General features: G+C 43.3%; 1 protein-coding gene across 1 annotated transcript in view; it reads left to right on the top strand.

Moving 5' to 3' along the window:
* The first annotated feature begins 940 nt into the window (after nt 1-940).
* gucy1a2 (guanylate cyclase 1, soluble, alpha 2) overlaps nt 941-20,779 on the top strand; it is a 38,822-nt gene continuing 18,983 nt past the window's right edge. Inside the window, exons 1-4 of the mRNA XM_080460523.1 lie at nt 941-1,382; nt 9,455-9,516; nt 10,819-10,943; nt 12,553-13,463. Coding sequence (XP_080316649.1) covers nt 1,041-1,382; nt 9,455-9,516; nt 10,819-10,943; nt 12,553-13,463 — 1,440 coding nt within the window. The 5' untranslated portion in view covers nt 941-1,040. The remainder of the gene's footprint in view (nt 1,383-9,454; nt 9,517-10,818; nt 10,944-12,552; nt 13,464-20,779) is intronic.

Below are 20,779 nucleotides of genomic sequence, written 5' to 3'. Positions count from 1 at the left end.
TCTCCTCTCCTCCTCGCTCGTTGCCCACCACAGTTTGAAGCGAGGATCCATAAATAAAGCAGGCGAAGCAGCGAGAGGACGCGGCGGACGCCAAAAGGCGCGCCAGAGACGGCGGCGGGTGGGCGAAGGACTTGCGCGTAAAATCGAGAGATGGCCGAACGATGAGAGGACGGTCAGCTGGCACGCCGACAGGGGAACCGCAAAGGACACGCCGGAGGGGGAGGAGGAGGTGGAGGAGGGACGGAGGAGCGAGGGGGAGACAGACGCAGCTGCTGCCGCCGCTGCTGCTGCGGTGACTTTGGGGGGGGGTTTCTCACCGGCAGCGTGGGGGGAGAGACAGAGGAGGAGGAGGAGGAGGAGGGAGACGATGCGCTCCCCTTGACGCCACAACAATAATAAGAATAATAAAAAAAAGAAAAACATCCAGGAGGAATAAACGAGATGCGTCGTGGCAGACCTGCGTGTGGCCCGTTCGCGGCGACCTTTGCCGCGCGCTCGGAGGCGCGTCTGCTGTGAAATAGTTGCGGCGCAACTCGCGCTCGTCTCGCGGAGCCGGAGGACATAGAACCACCACTGTTGCTAAGGCTTATTTCTCTACTTACTGGATCCATACGAGGGGGGAGTGTTTGGTCACTGGGTTTGTATTCCTGGGGGGTTAAAGGAGGACTGCTTTTTAAAGAGGCGATACCCCCCCCCCCCCCCCCCCCACAATTACCTCCCCCTCTTCCTCCTCCTGCCCCTTACATAAATGTTTGCGTGCCGTTAGTGCGCTCCTTCTCTGTCGAGCCCCCCTTCCCCTCCCTTCCCTCCCTCTCTCCCTCCCCTCCCTCAGACGCATCTCATATGCACACATAGACACAGACGGATTCCACCCCCCCTCACCTATCCAGCCCTCAGCCAACCCCCTCCCCACCCCCCCACTATCTGATGACTCCCCGGCGTACAGGTGGTACTGAGCCGATTGTAGCAGCATCATCATCCTCAGCGCCGCCACTGCCACCATCATCATCACCGTCCTCCCCTTCCTCTTCCTCACCACCATGTCCTCGTCGTCGCGCAAGATCTCCTCGGAGTCGTTCAGCAGCTCGGTGGGCTCGGACTGCGGGCTCGAGAGCCCCGGGGGAGACGGGGGGGACGGCGGCTCGGAGCCGGCGGAGGAGAGCCGAGGCTGCCCCTTTTCCTCCTTCATCCCCTCCTCCTCCTCCTCCTCTTCGTCCTCCGCGCACCGAGCGGCGCTCTGGAACGGCCGCAGCCCCGCGGAGAGGTCGGCGTGCCCGGCGGGGCGCGAGGACCCGCAGGGGCCCCACAAGAGGGTCACCCGGAGGAGACGCGTGAACCTCGACTCGCTGGGAGAGAGCCTCAGGCGGCTGACCTCGCCCACGGTAAGCCTGCGTGCAGCATCATGAAAGATTCCTGCAGGAAACTTGTAGTGCCACAGGACAGCGCCATCCCCGCAAAGAGTTCCGCCAAAAGTTCAGAGTAAAAACAGCCGCCAAGACCTGGAAATGATCACCATTCAGGCCATTTTATACTTGATGATTCTTCCAGACACAGTCTTTCCTTACACCATGATCTGATGTGTGCCGTCTATGAAAACAGCCTCTTTTCATCATTCACCTCTGATAGCTCTAATCATCTGGCAGATTATATAATAAATATGTTGTGGAGAGAAAGAGAGAGAGAGAGGTGGAGAGATGCCTGTGTATATGTAACAATGTGAGGAGTGTGACCAACAAGCCTGTTTCTCTCTCTCTCTCTCTCTCTCTCTCTCTCTCTCTCTCTCTCTCTCTCTCTCTGTTATCTGTGTTTCAGTTGTAATACAGGCTGTAATACAATAAAGCAGCTATTAGAACTGCCTGCGGTTCTGATGGATGGCGTGTGATTAAGGAATTTGTCCTTCGTGATGGTGAACCAGTTTAGGATGTGATTGGTTGCTTCAGAGCATTGAATACGGATACACAAATGTCAAGGATGTGGACAAAAACGGTTGATACTCGGTTATCTGACGCCAGCTGGACATTATAAAGTGTGCCAATTGTTTGTGAATCACTTTGTGTGTCTTTTTTCCTCAGAGACACTGAAGTGCTTCTTATCCAACTGTAATTCAAACTGTAAAAACTGAACATGCGTCAAGAAAAGTTTCAATTCTGTGCCTAAAATTGACGAGCAGAGCAGATCACCGTCTTCCAGGTTTGATATTAAACAACCACTTTGGCGTTTTAGATCTAGACCGCGTTTTGTACAAATGTCTTTTCGAGCCAACATGAGCGTTTGCTCGCTAACTGATGCCTGCAGCTTAATGTTTGACATCTCTGGCTCCAGCTGAGGTACACCCACTGCCAATGACATGTTTTCTGTCAACATAGTATGGTAAACATTTCTGTCAACAAAGTGAGTATCTCAGAATAATTCCCTCTGTCGGCCAATGTGATTGCATTGAGGTACGGCACATCTTCATACACGTTTAAGAGATTATATTCAAGTAGAAATAAATAGGCAATGATTTGCCCGACGTTTGATAGTCTTAACAAGCCACTTTTCAGTTTTATACAACGTCATATACTATTTATACTATATATTATAAACCAGTCACTTGGTTTAGTGTGAGCTGGCAGTGTTTAACTTCGCCACTCTGGATAATCACAAATAGAGCTGAAGGCAAAGAGCTGCAAAACGTTGTGTTGATCCTCAAATGTCGCAGCAGTACTATCTCAAACAGAGCGCATTCATTTGTTGTGACTCAGTTCATCCATATCAATGATCATTCTACTACATCTGAAAAGCTGATGCTAACTTTGAAACACATTTTGCCATATAACGAGCTTAAAGCTTGGAATTAGATCGTGCGTGTGTGTGGGTGTGTGTCTGTACAAATTGTGTACAAAATGTAGAAAATGGTATAGGTGGATGAGGCTGAGTTTAACATTGTGATGCAATGACGTTTCACTTAACCACTTGTTTTTAAGACACGTCAATGTCTGAGAAAAATCACAATTGTTTCTTTTTTATTATTTTCCTGATCCACGTTTTTTGTTGAAAAATCCTTTATAAGATCTATAACATACATGTCCAGTTTCTCTTTTTTTAAACTTTCTTTGTTATGGGGCATTCACAAAGCTGCTGATTTGAAAAGTTACCAGTAGGAAAAGTCGCATTTCTCAGTTGCAGTGTTCACAAACAACAACAAACAGCCTGTGAGTTTGCCTCATGAAAATCTGCTGAAACAAACACAAATAACTTCTATCCTTATAAGTGAATACATGGACGAAATCATGCTTTTAAAATAAATCAGTATTCTCAATAAACATTTCTTATACATTTAGCTGTGTTTTTGTATCTATACAGACAAACTGTTTTCATCGCAACTGCAAACGTTTATTTTTTTTTCTATTCCAGAATAGATTATTTGGGAAGGCTTTTTTCCATGTTGAGGCACTTTTGGTATGAGGTTGAGGAACCTGACTACTTTCCTATTGGGAAGTTCCGAGTTAGACGGCATTGAGATGTATTTTTCCCTCTGGGAAATGGGACCTGTAACACCTGCCACTTTTACCACACAATGCAACATTAAACCGAAGCTCTTTTACTTTTAATCAGAAGCTCATTTAATGCCGATACCATGCACGTTATAACCATTCTCTGTGGTACTCATGAACCAGAGGTCCCAAAAAAATGCAAACTTTTCATGCAGAAATAGAGATGGTCAGATGGTCAGATGGTTTGACAATCAGCCAGAGTGACCGATTAAATCATTTGTGTTTCTCTTTGCTCTCGTCTGGTTTCCGGTTCTGTTTCTGTTGGTTCACTGCATAATATAGGAACACTGCTGCGTTTTTCATCAGCAGTTGAGGGAATAGGTTTCTGCAAACTGCAAATGCTCAGCCCCTCTGCTCCCATTCCACAGAGAAATAGATGTTGCAGGGAAAATGGTGTAGAAAAGCAGAAATTGTCAGCCCTTTTCTTTTCTTTCAGCTGCAAAGGTTCTACCGTAAAAAAAAAAAAACATAATGAAATTCAACAGCACTCCTAAAAAAAAAAAAAAAAAACCTGAAGTTGCTTTATGTTGGAGAGGACAACTGAAAGCCAACTTCAGCTCTCAGCTGCAGCTTACCGGCCCTGATCTTTAATAGATCGGTGGGGGGAAAATATGGGAAGAGAGAACACTTATAAAGACAGATTTGTATAACACTCAGTGATGATAATATCCAGAATTTAAATATGAGCAATGCCCTGTGTCTGTTTGCATGCAGGCATGTTTGTTGGCCTGTGAGTGTCATTATCGGTGGCAGTTTGGAATCAACAGAGAGTTTTTTGTAATGCAAATGCATGATGGTCATTGTGAAGTGATAAATGGTGAATGTTGGAAGGTCGTTTTTTTTTTGAAGGTTTCATGTTTTGTTTTTTATATGAGCTGGTATTTGACAGTGCGCCTTCAACTTTGCCCGACATTTCTGGACAGCAAGTAATCAAAATGTGCAGTATTTGTTGTCCCAAGTAGCAAACAAAGATTCAAACGAGCCAAAAAGGAACATAAATACACTCACAGAAGAACACATTGTTAATTATCTTTTGTTCTCTCTCTCTCTCTCTCTCTCTCTCTCTCTCTCTCTCTCTCTCTCTCTCTCTCTCTCTCTCTCTCTCTCTCTCTCTCACTCACACACACACACACGCACACACACTGGGTGCGTGCAGAGGCAGTGTCTATTGTTGACTGCAATGGACCGTGACTGACAGAACAGAGCATGCTCTCTGCGGTTGTCTTCACCCTGTCTGCACTGACCCAGAAGCCGCAACACACACAGACACACACATTGGCAATTCACACAAACATTAATTTCCCGTCTCTCTCTCTCTCTCTCTCTCCCTCTCTCTCCCTCTCTCTTTCTATCTCCCTCTCTCTCCCTCTCTCAGTTTGGTGTGTACACATGGAGGTCATTAGCTTAGTGACCCGTGACACTGATCAAAAGGCTCCCAGTTAGCGACAAAAAATATAAAGTGTGAGACAAATATGCGATATGTGTTTTCTGGTGAATCCACAATCATCGAGTTCATTCCCACAAGAGAATTCACTCATTACAAGGATGTAGAAATCCTGACGTACTACTGGCATCAAGTAAAGCTCCATGCCATTTGACACAAAAAAACTGTTTGAGCTTCATTAATCAAAAAAAAATTTCCGCCGACAGGCTACATATTTTATATTTTTTCTATATTCATATCGAAGCCGCGAGTCTCTGATCGTTATTATTAAGTTTTACTAACTTCTTCTTGTCTTGTTGTCTTATCTAAGTTGAAAATCTCACTGGAGCCGACTAGTTGTTCTACCAGCAGAACGTATCCTTTAGTGCCTCTTCAAGATAGACGGAACTCCTTCAAACATGCTACTGTAATGAAAACCATCAATACTTCTGATCGTATGAGTCATAGATCCCTTTACTGGTTTCTGTAATCATAAGTGGAGCGCTGATTGGAGGTGTATGGATGGAATGGACTCGGGGATAAGTAAAAGCTAAAGGTTGCCATCGATCTGCTGAAGGTTTGCAGCTGGGTTGTTTTGTTTCTTATTGATCTGATTAATATATAATCATCCCCTCAACTAATTAAGATAAAACTTGCGCTGAAAGATACATTAAGTAAATGTTGCCGTAAACTCCAGGTAGCATCGAGGGCCTCGAATATCAAGATGGCCACACACAGTGTATAAGCAGAGTTTAAATGTTGTTTATAGAGCATATAACATACAGCTCTCTTGTTGTGTTTTCTTGTGCAAATGAAGTACTTATCAGAGTCATAATCAGAAAGATCCAACATTGGAGCAACCTTACTGTACATATCCCTGCTCACGATGATAAAGTGGAATCCTCATTCTTAGTGAGGACGTTTGAGTCCCAAGGCAGCAGGATAGCGGCACATGTTCAGTCTAAAAATCTGGATAAAACAACACTGACAGCAACAAAACTGTTCCTTTTCTTACCAAGCTTCATATGCATCAGTCATTTTTTTTCTCATCCACTGGGAGATTCATGTTGCACGGTCTCATTTGAGGCAGCAGTTTTCTATTCTCTTCACAAGGAACGAGCAGCGCTCCAGCTGTGCTGAAGCACCAGTGCCTACTGTTCTGTGGCCGTGCACCACACCAGGTCATGCTGATGGAAAATATGGAGAAAGGAAGGTGTAGTAAAGGGAAAGAGACACATGCAGGGAAGCCACATTCACATTCAAACAGAGAAGGCCATGACTTGGATCTCGCAGGGAAACGAGGCAGTGCAGAGCAACCGAGCGAGAGGAATGGGGCGAGCATTGGTGAGAATCTGTTTCCCTTCCAAGGTAAAGAAACAGAGCAAACACCAGCGACAGAATGATTTACATACACAAGGTGGGAATAAGAGAAAGAAAGGGCAGAAATAAAGGATAGATACTGAACTTCGTTTTCTACTTCTACTTACTGCGTTTCACAGATGTGCTATCATTCCTATGTAATACTTGTATTGTTCAACATGATTCCGTTTCTCTCACTATTCAACACCAACAAGAAAGTAATCGTAACTGGTTTCTAGGCTCCGACCGAATCCTGCAATCTAAACGTGTTTCTGTGTGCGACGGAGTGAGATTAATGTGCGACACGCCATCGTATTGTGTGTCCAGTAAACATGCCGGCGAAGTAACAATGCGGACTAATGATGATGTATGTGTACAGTATGTTTGCACTTGTTACTGATAACACTTTGAGCCTGTGTGTTCGGTGATGTGCGGCGTGCACACTCACGCATCAAGGTCTGAGAATGAGGAGGCTGTCGGGGGGGGGGGGGGGGGTAATCTAATCTGCTTCTCCCCATGCATACAGAAATAGATAACTGCAATAATAATAACTGTTACACTTTGATATATTGTAGTTGTGTTTGTTTAATCACTTAACAGTTCTTCAGTTGGTACATTTTGTAAATTTACCCTCCACTAGTTTCTTTTCATCATGAGTTCTTCTCTCTTAATCTGCGGAGGGGAAATCACGCTGCATCCCTCCGATCCCCAGATTTTCCCTGCCGATGTGCTCACATTTTGTCACCCCCAACACATTCATTTGCTCTAATGCAGTGGTTTTCAGAGAGCAGAAACTGTCGCTGCTCAGCTGACGTGTAGTTAAAAGTGATAAAAACTGTCTGTATCAAGAATCATTTCATGTTGCTGTCGACAAAAGAACTTAGTAAGGAAATTGAAACACTTCTCTTACTTTGCAGGAACTGTTTTGCTACGGTACTTCTGACCTTTTATCAAACCGAGCGGTGAAAGATCCTCAAGTACACTGACTGTTACCGCCACACTTTGACACTCACACAGATTTGTTGTCCTGGCTGCACGCTCGCTCTTTTCCTATTTCTTATAGTGTCAGGTTTGTGGTCTATAACTCCACTACTCACTTATCTTTAAAACGCTCATTTCCATTGTCTGTTACTCGTAAATGCACACACATTTGTTTGAAGAGTGTCAGTTATGGAGTCCTCTCATAGTCATTATGCAATCTTAACCTTCATCAATAACCTTAATTAAATGCGATCTTAGCCTTTAGAGTATGTCTTTTGGATTTAATCTCAACATTGGAGGTGCATAAGGCTCTTAGAACCCACATAGTGAGTAAAACAAGGACATGGACGGGCAGATTCTTTTATTTGTACATCATACTTACATACATATTTGTACAGGCTAATGCATTGACAATGCATTGCCTGGGCCCTTACCTTATCCATAACTGAGTCTTTCAAACATCTTTTAACATTTTAAAAGCATACTTAACATGGTTGTGTTTTGCATTTTGGTCTCCACATTGACAGACAGGTACAACAGGATCTTGGGTTTCAAAACCCATAAGTGAGCAACATAACGACACAGACAGACATATACTCATTTATTTGTCCAACAGGAATGAGACCCCGTGCACTGACAAGGCATTCCTTCACTGAATATGAATCCACAGGGGAACCTTAGCGTACAATTATAATGCCACAGTTACATCGGGCACAGAAAATACAGTGGGTCTGTGGATTTTGGAACCATAAAGAGAATAAAACACAGGTATACACACAGACAATATCGTTCTTGTGACTGTCTATGGCGGGCGGAGGCCTCTGAATGACCTCTCCAGCTGGCACACTGTGTTCTAGTATTGTCACAACAGCCTTGAATTTCAGCCGTATCGCAGATAATCACATTGGACCCGCCCTCATGAGCTTAGCTAGTCAGTAACACACAACTCACTAGCTGCACGCACGCACGCATGCACGCACGTATGCACACAACGCACTGTCCTCCATGCATTGTATGGTTGTGCTTTAAACTTCTCCACGATTTGATTTTAGTAGGTAAACGTTAGATAATTAGATGCCACGTGAAACAGGTGCCATTGTTGGAATTTATATTTTATTCAAAAGTTGACTCAAAACCATGAAATGTAATTGTTAAATCAGCAGCGGCTGTCCTTGTGTAGCATCGATTGTTACAATTCCACTTTGACTTTTCTAAACTGCATCGCAGAAAAAAAAAATTTTCTCCTTTCAGTGCAGTCTTTGACTTTTAGCAGGAAACACAGAGGTGTTACTAATATCATTAACAGTGACTCTGTATTATTCAATTATGCCAATAACCTGTGACAACCTGAAACTCAACTTAGAAAATGCGCAAGAGCAAAATGTTTCAACGGGAGCACAATGTTTTTTTTTGTTGGTTTTTTGTGTTTTTTTAACGCAGCTGTGATATTCTGATATGTCAAACGGTCTCCTGTGAAAAAACTACTTTTATTCCATAAAAATCTGCCCTGATTATAAAAGCACATCGGTTGATACTTTGACTGGGCTTGTTTGTCTGTTGAGACGAATGCTTCATCGAACTGTAACAAGGGGGATGAAAGGCTTCGAGGCCATTAATCATGTGTTTGGTGAAGGAGCGTGATTAGGCGTGCATGTCTTCCACCAGCCCTTGTCATGGCTGCTGCTGACTTGAATCATTCAAAGTACACCAAATAACTTGCCACTCCTGAAGTTTGGGTAATTACATTTCTGCAGCGCAGGGAGAATTTACACGCAGGGTGGAAATGCAGGGCGATCTACCAGCCCCCACAGCCCAGCATTGACTCTATTTAAAAAAAGAGTTAAATTTACTTCATACTGCATCTGTTTTAAGCTGAACTCTCACAGCGGACTACACTGTTTACTTAGAATTTTACATATGCACATACTGTCTCACATGCAAACGAGGAGGATTTTATCAAACATTAAATCATTCAAACAAGGTGAGAATGTCCATAAATTGTCTAGGTTTACGATACCTCCGGTTACACAGTCAACACATCAGCAACCGCAGTTTTAGCAACTTAGGAAATAGTAAATATTACTCCGATATATGTCGTGCCAGAACTTTGCGGAGTTACATGAAACTTGTCCAACACTCTCACTTCTTCTTGCAGACACAGACTGTTCAGGAAGCTCTGCAGCGAACCCTGCAATTCTACCGACAACAGGAGATCAGGTGAGAGCGTCTCCCTCGCTCGCGTTCAGTCCTTTCTACTGCATCGTTCCTTTCTCTGGCTCCATCCTCTAAGCCAGGGATTTTCACAGTGTGTGTGTGGATGAGCACAATGTAAAGCACTTTGTAACCATGTTTTCGAAAAGTGCTCTATAAATAAAGTTATTATTATTTTTAATGAGGGTTTGCCTCATCCTGCTCGTACCCAGCAGCTGTTGCACAACTCTCCTCAGGCGACTTTAAGTGCTTGTAATTTTAAACATCTGGCACGTCTTTATGTCTAGTCTGTAGCTGTAGACACTGTTGCGCTTATAGTTTTGTTATAAAACTTGTTTGACATCTTTAGAAAGACTTTAAAAACAAAAATCCTGCTGGGGAAAAAGCGTCTCTTTGACTTTTTTTTTCCTACTGCGCTGAAGCTTCCTAGGACCCTGAGGAGAGGCCCGCTCCACGTGTTGAAAAGTGTTGAAAAGTCTCCATACTTCCTCTGCCACATGCAATCTACCTGCTGTCATGTCTGCGTATCCCTGTTGGTATCACTCACTCCCCCCACACCCGCCTTGCCTCTGTTTTTTTATCTCAAGTTTCGGTCTGTCTGTCACATGTGTACACACACACACACACACACTTTGTCAGTCTCTGCGAGCCTTTCACCGTCCCGGCTGGCGTTCGTTCTCCCCGCTCCCCTGTCATCTCCTTCTCCGTTTCGTTCACACGGGGAGAAAGACGAGCACATATGTGTACAGACACACACACACACACACACACACACACACACACACACACACACACACACACACACACACACACACACACACACACACACACACACACACACACACACACACACACAGATACAGACACATTCCTTTCACCGCTTGTCTCTCTCTCTCTGTCAAAACAGTGAAGCTCAGCAGAGAGACCTCAGCCAGGCACAGCACATCCACTATCCCCAGTGCGTGCACCGCATACAAATACTGCTAGTGCACCTGGATATTTTCTTTTGCTTTTCAGTCTCTGATTTTTAAAAAGCAAAGTGGATTACCTGCTGAGAATTGTACTTCATACTTGAAAATAATGAAATACTCATCAAAGTACAAATGATCCAAAATACCACTTAATTGTAGTGAAGTGAGTATTTATATAATTAGTTTCTTCCACCATAATAAATAAGTTTATACAAATAAAAACATACATAACTTCTCTTTTTATATATTGCCGCGATCCAAACAAGCATTCAAGTTTTGCTCAGTTGCATATCTCATAGCTGACTCTGTTTGGGTGTTTTGTCTGTGTTTCTGACAGGTGCCAGGATGTTGGCGGCGAGGAGAGGCGAGGAGAGAAGAGAGAGGAGAAATGCCCATTTCTAGAAAATTCTGGATCAGAGGAAGATGTCTTACAAATCCTGCAGTACATGGCCACAATACTGGGTACGTGTCAAACTGATAGCACCAGTTACATTAAAGCTATGTTCTGGATATTGACATGCAAATATAATTGAGAAATTTGGAGGAAACAAAAAGTTTGAAAGGGATAAACTCCCCTTTTCCATGAAAAAGAGACACAGAAAGGAAGAGAAAGAGGAGAGAGACACACACACGACGTTTTGACATGAAGTGGTATATAGGGATGAAGAGAGAGGCACTTTAAACCAATAGTACTTTAAGTAAGAATGTGTTTTGTTGTACTTATGGAAATGAGAGTGAAATGGCACAAAAACATTCCACTATCTACATAGCCTTGTGTTCATCTGAGTGAAATGAGCTATAAATGTATGAAACATGTTTTCTTGTCTTTGTTTCTGGCTATTTTCTGTTTGTGTTTTCGCTGTGAATCGATTGTACTGTACTGTACTTTGTTATTTTCATCACCACACACGGCCTCTCTCCTTCTCCCCTCAGTGCATCCTGCAGTGTTTTCTCTTTGTGTGTGTACAAGCCATCACAGAAGACTTGATTATTTTTTTTTTATATATAAACACGTTGTACACGTTGTAGTGTAATGTCTGGGTCAGTGGCTTGGAACCTGAGACCACGAGGGGAAATCTGGTCGTGCCTCATGAAAAATAAAAAAAGGATTGGCAACTACTGGTGTGGGCAGTGGGGACGAAGGCATAAATATACAACTATTTACACATGCAAAAAACAAGCACTCAGATGCACACACTGTATGAGTCACTATGGAGGCTTCTACTGTCTCTAAGGCCCAACATGAAAACACACACACACACACACACACACACACACACACACACACGCACGCACACACACGCACGCACACACACGCACGCACACACGCACACGCACACGCTGTCTTGATGAGTCACTCAGCAGTACAGCTTCAGTTTTACTGTGTGAAATCCAAGATTTCCTCTATCCAGTGTTCCTCTTGTCCTCCTGCTGTGGTTCAGACTTTTTGTGGGGTAGAGTTACTACAACTGAATGCATATTGTTAAGTATAACAACGGTGCTGAAGATAAATCATATTTTCCAAAAAAGGACCCAAACTGAAATAGTGAGTCTCCCTTTATCCTTTTGTCTTAAAATATAGATATTTTTTGAATTTCCTTTGCTGTTGTTTTGGGTAAAATGGCCAATTGCACAGTGACAAAAACTATTCACTTGCTTATGGTTTTTGGCATCTATGATTTGAAGTTGCACTGCCAACCACTGAACTCCTTTAATCGAATTGAATTGATCTGAGTTCATTCATGCAGTCATTAAAAAAGTGCTTTGCAGAAACAAACTCATAGAGCTAAGAATTGTTAAGCTGTTAGAAAGATACACTTTCTTGGAGGATTTGTCATTTACAGTTACTGCAGTACCTGAAGCAGACTTTTTCTGGGATACTTACAGTACACACTAGCATAAAGATACCAAAATGTCTTTCTGAAAATCATATCTTTTGTGATTAGTATATGTATCCTGTTATGCTTGAATCTCTCCATGTCTGTCTTTTTTTTTTTTGTTCTTACATTAACGCTTAAATGATTGCGGTTCTACATCACTGTCACTGGTGTTTCGTGTCTTCCTTTCCCAGGAGTACCGTTCTGTGAGCTGCGAGAGCACTTTGGAGAAGAGTTCTTTGGCCTCTGCTTTGAAGAAAATGAGCGAGTACTTCGGGCCGTAGGCGGAAACCTGCAGGATTTTTTCAATGGTTTTGATGCCATTTTGGAACACATTCGCACCTCTACGGGGCGCCGTGCCTCATCTGAGAGTCCCTCCTTCCAGTGCAAGGATCCCCACGAGGAGGAGAAAGGAAGGATAAAATTGGACAAAGTTGGAGATCATGGAGAAAGAGATGGAAGGGGAAAGGTGTTGCTTCTGCATTGTTTCAACCCGGCCCCCGTGGTTGGATTGGTGATGCCGGGGTTGATCAGAGCTGTTGCCAGGCGGATCTTTCACTCTGAGGTTGAGGTGGAAGAGGTGCCCCCTCTGACTCCCCTGGTGCCCAACGAAGATGCGGAACACACAGATTTTGACTCCACGACTCCCACCCCGACTGCGTCCCCCACCGCCTCGCCCTCCTCGTCCCCATCCCCACCCTCTCCGTTTCCTACATCCGTCCCCACTGTTTGCCTCTCCTTCCAGATCCAGGAAACCTGCCCTCCTGCCCTCTCGTCCCTTCCTAACTCCGCTTCGGTGAGCAGTAAGCGCCCGCCCCTGTCCCTCTCCACCAATCCCAGCGATCTACGCATCGGCCTGGCCACGTTTTGCCGTGCCTTCCCGTTTCACCTTGTCCTGGGGCCTCGCATGGAGCTGCTGCAGCTCGGAGAAGGACTGAGGAGGCAGGCCCGCATCGAGCCTCACCGGAGCCTCCTGTTCAGGGACTGCTTTGAGATTGTCTCGCCCAAGATGGAGCCTTCATTCCAGGGCATCCTGCTGAGGCTTGCATCCCCATTCACCATCCGTACCAGGCCCGACAACACGCAGGCTGGCACCAAGGAGAAGGTATGGCAATAATATGTGACTCACGACACTGATGGCTCAAGTCCTGCTTTTTTATATGTTGAACCAAGTTTGCCGTGAATTTTGATGCCCGTCAGTTTACCTCCTTTCTTGTGATGACATTGATACTTTAGTACTTTAGTGATAAAGAAAGAGGTATTGTCTTTGTCGGCAGAGACTCATACAACTCTCTCTCTCTGTTCACTTTTAGTTTGCTGCGAGTACATGCTGTGTTTTAGTCTATTACAGGACTTTCTGTACTTGAAAAAAGCTTAACACCGTCACGATTGTGCTCGTGTGTCACTTTGAGTAGTTTCAAAGTTACTTGTCTGTGATTTGAACTGCAGGATAGATACATGTGTTAACAAATACTCCTACTGGATACTGGATACTGGCGTTCAACCCTTTGAAATGGCAATGCTCTCAGGCTCCTTGAGCATAAGTGACTGACCTAACAGAGCTACTGTGACGGCATCGTTTTTGCACAGCGGTGAAACCGCACGGGTCCCAGTTGAGTGTTTCAGATTGTTTGCATTACCTGACGGAATATCCAGCACATGTCCTTTGAACGTTGCAGTCCCTGAATTGTTGTTGACAGCTGTTTAAGTTAGCATGTATCAGCTGCGTGCGTGTGCGCGTACTTGTAATTCCATCCCTGTAACACCCGGAGCCTGCGTTGTTTTTACATGGATGGCATAACGTTTGAATTGGTTCCAATTTGCCAGAAACAATTAATCAATTGAAGTTGTGTGCTATATCCAGTTCTTTATTGACCGGCCGGTGTCCGCAGGCCGACAGGGACAGCACCAAACACCCTGACGCTGAACAGAACTGACACGGAAAAGATTGATCAGTCTGACCCACCTCTCCTCCTTGTTTGTCTGGAGTTTAAACTGTACACACAAGAATATCTCAGCAGCAAAATGTGGTTTTCATATGGTAATTTTCTGTGACCCTGCATAAACCTAACCCTTTGTAGACCCTAGAGCAGACCTGGAACGCTTTCTTTTTCTTTTAAACGGTCCTTCATTTGATGTTGATATATTCCATGAGCTGGATCATATTGTTTTCAAGCAATTCACACCGTAACACAATCAATAGAAGCGACAACTTCGGTAATCAATGTGATGGCAGACGGAGATTAAAAGCAAAAACAACACGTTACAACCAAACTGTGGCCAAAAGCAAATCCAGAATAGAGAGTGATTTGTATAGTTGTATGAGTAGGTGGATCCACCAGTGTGTGGATGTACTGTAATGTTTAAAAGTAAATGGAGATTGGAGAGGCGGTCTGCAGCTTTACTTAAAGACGATGTCAGAGTTAAAAGGAGATAAAGGTCAGGAACCACTGACTGGCTGTAATTTGAATTGATTCCTGGTAAATTTAAGCTTTCTGTGTGAAGATTGGTGTTTTCTTTGAGTGCACTCCACTTTGCTCCCACAGTCCAAAAAACATGAATTTAAGGTTAGAACTGCACAGTAAACATGTGACATGCGATAGTCTTGACTATTGCGATGATGATATGATTTCCAATCAATTGCTGATATATTGCGCAGCCCCATGTAAAGGTAATTAGTGATCCTAAAAATTGCCTGTCACTGTGAAAGTGAAGGTGTGACTGTTTGTGTCACTGAGTTTGTCCAGTGATGGACTGTCGCAGTGTCCAGGGTGTATCGCCTCTTTACCCATCGTCATCTTTGACCCACTACTGTGTCATTCTACTCTTAAGTTAGATGTGTAGGAGATGGATGGGTGGATGGGACACCCCCTCCCCTCCTGAAATCCCAGTCTGGATGCAGTAGGCATGGAAGACGGATGACTTTATATGGCTGCTGATATTTTTAATCATAATCAGACTGCATGAATCACAACACCTGCCTCCACAATAGTGATGCTATTGTTGCAAATATCCCAAAACGTTCCCAGACTCTTTGTGTGAAAGAGTCAAAGCTCTGGTTTGGATGAGTCAGTGAAAGTCTTCGTGTGCAACATTACGCATGAAGTGTTTGATGCTAGCTCGCTCCAGCAGAGTCTCAACAGTCATTTAGTCTTAGTTAAGTAAGTTCTACTTAAGGCTTCTGTTACTGTACTGATGTTGTTGAGGATGCTGTCTGAAGCTTGCTTGTGTGCATGCAATGTAATGTATCCACCTGCAAACAACAAGAGAAATCACCTTTGGTCTGAGGTAGATAACTCATGACTGTGACAGCTTGTACGTTTGAAGTAGAGCTTTGAAAATCACTACTCTCTGTCTCTGTTTGACTGCTATTGATGTGTCCTGAAGGGAAAAAAAACAAAAACAAAACAGACAGGGATACAGGAATGAACAGGACAAAAGTCTTTTTGGCTTTTTTTGTTTTAGATTGTTAAAACAAAAATAGAACTGAAATGTGATGGTTGACCCGATATAGATTTACTACTTTGAACAGATGAAAAATTGCTTTCTGCCATCTTGGAGAAATCCACACACTTTTTCACTTCAGCTTCAGCTTCAGCCACACAGACAGCCATGTGTGAATTGCTGTAAAATGGATGGCCACTACTCTACGGAACATTACTCCTCAAGGTATCTCTGTCATCTGTTTGTTATCGGGAAGATTCATTATGGAGAATTAAAAGCAAGGGCTGCCATGAATACCTCATTATGGGATGCTGAAGTGTTTGAAGTTTCTCTTCATTAAGTCAGGATGGAGGGACCTTGATCACAGCAGTCAGACTGCATGAATAGTGTATGAGTAATAACTTGGACAGTACTGATCACTTTTCTAAGTTGGGAAATACATGTCATATTTTCATATTTCCTTCACGTTTAGCGATGATCTCAACCGCTTGAAAAATATTTGTGTTCTGGTATTGACTTAATATGTATTGCCATTTATCCATCGGGAAACAGTAGACGCTCTGGACTGTTCAGACAGGCAAGAGGCATTATTAGCTTTTTTTCATATTTCTGATTTAAGACATTCTCCCACTACAGTTTATTTTTTTGTTTACGAGTGCCTTTGAAAATGAAGCGAGATTCATGGAGCGTCTCAATGAGGGAGATTTCCAGCACGTCATTGCAGTTTGAGTGGGTTTCAAGTTGTGTGGCTGATATTGATGATATGGAGCACATGTCAGTCATCTCTGGGCTCAAGTGTTATATCCTGTCAAATGTGATGCATTAATCAACTTTTCATTCTCGCAGCATGGTGAACACGCGCACACACACACACACACACACACACACACACACACACACACACACACACACACACACACACACACACACATTTCAAACTAAGCTATCGCATTTTTTTGCTGTCTGGAATTAATGAATGTGTACATTTGGTTTATGCAGTTCCTGCAACCCTGATTTCAGTATTGTTTAGGAGATTAAGTAAGTCAGACTCTTGACAGGCCTGTTGCTGGGCGCTGTTGAGGATGCTGTCGGATACACGTTTCCAAGCTGCTCTCGGTTGTGATAGTCTGAGCAGCTGACTCGTTCCCTCGGACGTAGCCTCCCTCAGACGTCCTTCAACAATCCACAGTGAGATGATGGTGAGTCGTGGTGACTGACGAGTTCATACTCGGTTTGCTGCAGTTTACGTTGTCCCTATTTTATGGTGAAAAGTTTGTTTGTTACTGATCGAAACTACAAAGTGTGTGTGTGCACGTGCATGCATGCGAGCAGGATAAGAGAGGCTTACTCATTGACTCAGTACTGCTCGCTGACGGTTCAGGCAAATGAGAGTCTGTTGACATGCCAAAGTCTGCTCACCGAAAAAAAACAAAAAAAACCCCAATCTACTGCTGTCTGTTCCTCCTCCTGCTATCATCTCCTCCATCACTCTTTCGCTGTCATTCCTCCATTCCATTTTGAAAGTCCAGTGCTCCTCTTTCTCCCCGCATCTCCATATGGTCTCCCTCCCTCTCCCTCCTCGCTGCCCCTATGCCTTCTGCTTTTATTTCCTTCTCTACCTCTTTCAGCTGGGCTTTCTCCTCGTCGCACTTCAGATCCCTGTTGCAATGGCAACCTCAATCTGAACAATAATCACATCTTCAACATGGCTGCGTTCTACTGGCCCTATTGATATAAGAAACACTGCATACATTCAAAATGCATAAATATGCAAACAGAGTGTCTCCCTTTGAATAAGGCAGGGCAAAGGCAGGTCTCAATGGGAAATCAAAAAGCTAATAATGGCACTCAGGTTTGATTGGAATACTAATTTTCTGCACTGTAATTTAAAAAAGGAACATGCTTTTGGATTGCTACAGAGTCAAAGAACTGTCAAGGCATCAGAATGAATTCTAATTGTTAACGTTGCTATGTGATAAATGCCTCATAAATGCCATGACGTATTGTTGCTGACTAATTTTGCTCTTCTCATTTGGAGAGGGTTGATTTAGAAGCCTCATAGTTTTGAAGTGAATTCGATGACATTAACATCACAGCAGTGGAAGACATTCATGCTCCTGTGAATTTTGTTACAAATTTAAAAAATATCAAATCTACAACTGTTGGGACCTTTTTGTTTAGATGGATCACTTTTTCTGAACTGTTTGCACTGTGAAGCGACGCAGTAGCTATACTTAGTAGATTTTCCACAAATCTGCTTTACTCTTTTCTTTTACTCCTGGCATCGGAACACAAATATCATAACTTTCTACTTATAACATTCTCAAAACTGCACATAATTTGTTTTAACCTCAACCAATGATGGCATAAGTGAAATCTGCATTGATGACTGTGTTGTATTTGGTGCTATTTAAATAAAGTTGAATTGAATATCTATTATAAGCAATGAAATGGACACAATCTTGTTTTTCAAAACAAAAGGAATTGATTTAACTGGTTGTTTTAACTGGTACACGGTTCTACATTATGGTATATGGCATCTATTCACGCAATACATTTAAATGGTTATAGTTATATTCTTTTCCACTCAACCCACATTAGCAGGGTTTAAAGAAACAACAAGTTTTAATTATTATGATTTTATTTATTTTACAATTCAGAACTGGTACATTTTACTTATTGAAAAGTGTTCAATAAGTACTTTGTTACACCCTCATAAACAAAATGTTTATTGGCCTATTTGTGATATCTCAGTGCTGCAATGGTGTTGAAGTATTGCTTTTCTGAGATACATTTACCTCAAGTCCTTTCATTCCCATCCTGTTGCAGCTGACAGGATTTGGCATGTGCACTTCTTGTCCCAAAAACTCTTCGGAACTTTATGATTTTTAGAAAATTCTGAAACTACCAGGAAGCAGAGAAACAGGCCCATCTAGATAAGTCATTGCTGTGACCCATAGAACCTCTGCAGTAAGGCCGTCCAATCATAGGCAAATTGTAGATAGAAGCACTGACACACTTCACATTTTTTGACTAGTTTATAGAAACAATATTAGATAAATCTAGTGAATCTAATGGCAAGACAGGTAATGAATATTTTCTTGAGTCAGTGATGTTGTACAAGGCTGCAGTAGAAATGACTGCATCACAAACAACATATATTTTTTCTCTATCCCACAAATTATATCACCACTACTTGTTTTTTTGTTTTTCGCTTCTTCACTGCCTCCTGACGCTATCGCCGTTCTTTTCCTTTAGTCTGTATTTTTCTCCCCTTTCATGTTCCCCAGATTATCCTCAATGCAACCATTTCTCTCGGTCTTTATCTTGGGTTTTGCTCCTGTTTGGTTTTGCCTCGTCCTCTCTTCTCTCTCTGGACGTCAGCCCTCATATCTGTCCTGTTTTCTTCTCCAACCATTGAGCTGCTTTTTGCCTTCCTTCCTCACAGTTCACTCACCTCTGCGTTTCCCCGCGCCGCGATGGCAGAGATGCAGGCAGAAGAGAGTGCTGAGTTAAACAGAGATGCACAACTAGGCCAACGCGACTGCCTCCAGGGATGTGTGTGTGTGTGTGTGTGTGTGTGTGTGTGTGTGTGTGTGTGTGTGTGTGTGTGTGTGTGTGTGTGTGTGTGTGTGTGTGTGTGTGTGTGTGTGTGTGTGCGTGCGTGCGTGCGTGCGTGCGTGTGTGTGTCAGGGCGCGTGCGTGTGTGTTACGGAGTGGGACAGAAAATGGGAGTGACAGAAAAACAGAGACGGACGCTGAGGGTAAGGTGGTGAGGCAGTGTGGTATAATTATACCTACTGTACATGGGAGGGGGGAATAAATAAAAAAGCGACAAAAACAGGTGCAGTAAAGAGTCTGTTGTGTAACAATAAACTCCTGAAACAGAAACAGAAAATCAAAACACCGGAGAAACGTCTGTGGATGTTTCCAGCTGTCGTTCTGCAGTCCAAACGCAAGGTTATGGCGCCTTTAGATTCAACCTGATGATGTTGTTGGTGACTGGAAGTCCGTTCTCTCGATACTGTCCTATCTAACATTACACTGTGTACATGGGACTGTACTGCGACTGTCATTCTGCTGCATGTGAGATTTAGAAAATATGTTTTTATAGTAAACATGAGTTTGGGTGAAGTTCATGGTAATTGATCATCTGGTGTGGTTTATATCAACACGATGACTTTTTTTTCCAGATTTGGAAGTTGTGGTACCAAATAGGATATGTATCTGATGTTTTTCAATGCGACCGCTATCTGAACTGTACGGTTGAACATATGCGACTTTAACGCCATTGACGTGAGACTGTGTCGGGGGAAGCGTCAGGGGAAACGGCACCGCCAGAATGTTTGGGGAAATTAAAATGGAAGAAACTGACGTGGTGGACGCAGGAAACATTGCAAGGTTTTGTGACAGTGAATCTCCGTCCATATTTAATTCCGTAAAAAGTGCAACATCACATCTTCATCTGCGCATGCGGGTCACTTTGGGGTCGGACAACGTTCACACTGCCGTCTGAGAAATCACATCTCAGCAAGGAATCGAATTGAGCTCCAAGACCTGCAGTGTGAACGTCTAAACATCTTTAGTTATTCATGGACTTTTAACTTTGTTCAACATATGACGCTTACTGTTGGATTATGTTGCTTTTGGGGATAATTTTTTGTGTGTGTGTGTGTGTGTGTGTGTAGCTCACTTCCAACGCTGAATAAATTCTCCATTGGAGAGAAGGAACAGAGAAATCACGGGTTTGGAGTGGCGTCTCTTGTCCGCCGTCGTACTCCACATTATCGGATGTAATTATCGCCACAATAGCAGTAATTGAATTTTCTTGCTTATCGACCAATAATACGGCCAGCACTGGTCTATCGTTCAGCCCTGATTAAAAGTACACATCCTGTAAATGTCGCTGTCAGATTTCAAAACATGTCCCATTTATTTCACCATCACGAGGACACACTCGTGCAAAGCAAATGAGAG

Source organism: Lipophrys pholis, assembly GCF_963383615.2.
Source record: "Lipophrys pholis genome assembly, chromosome: 3".
Classification (NCBI taxonomy): Eukaryota; Metazoa; Chordata; class Actinopteri; order Blenniiformes; family Blenniidae; genus Lipophrys; species Lipophrys pholis.
This window is presented reverse-complemented; position numbering and strand designations above follow the sequence as displayed.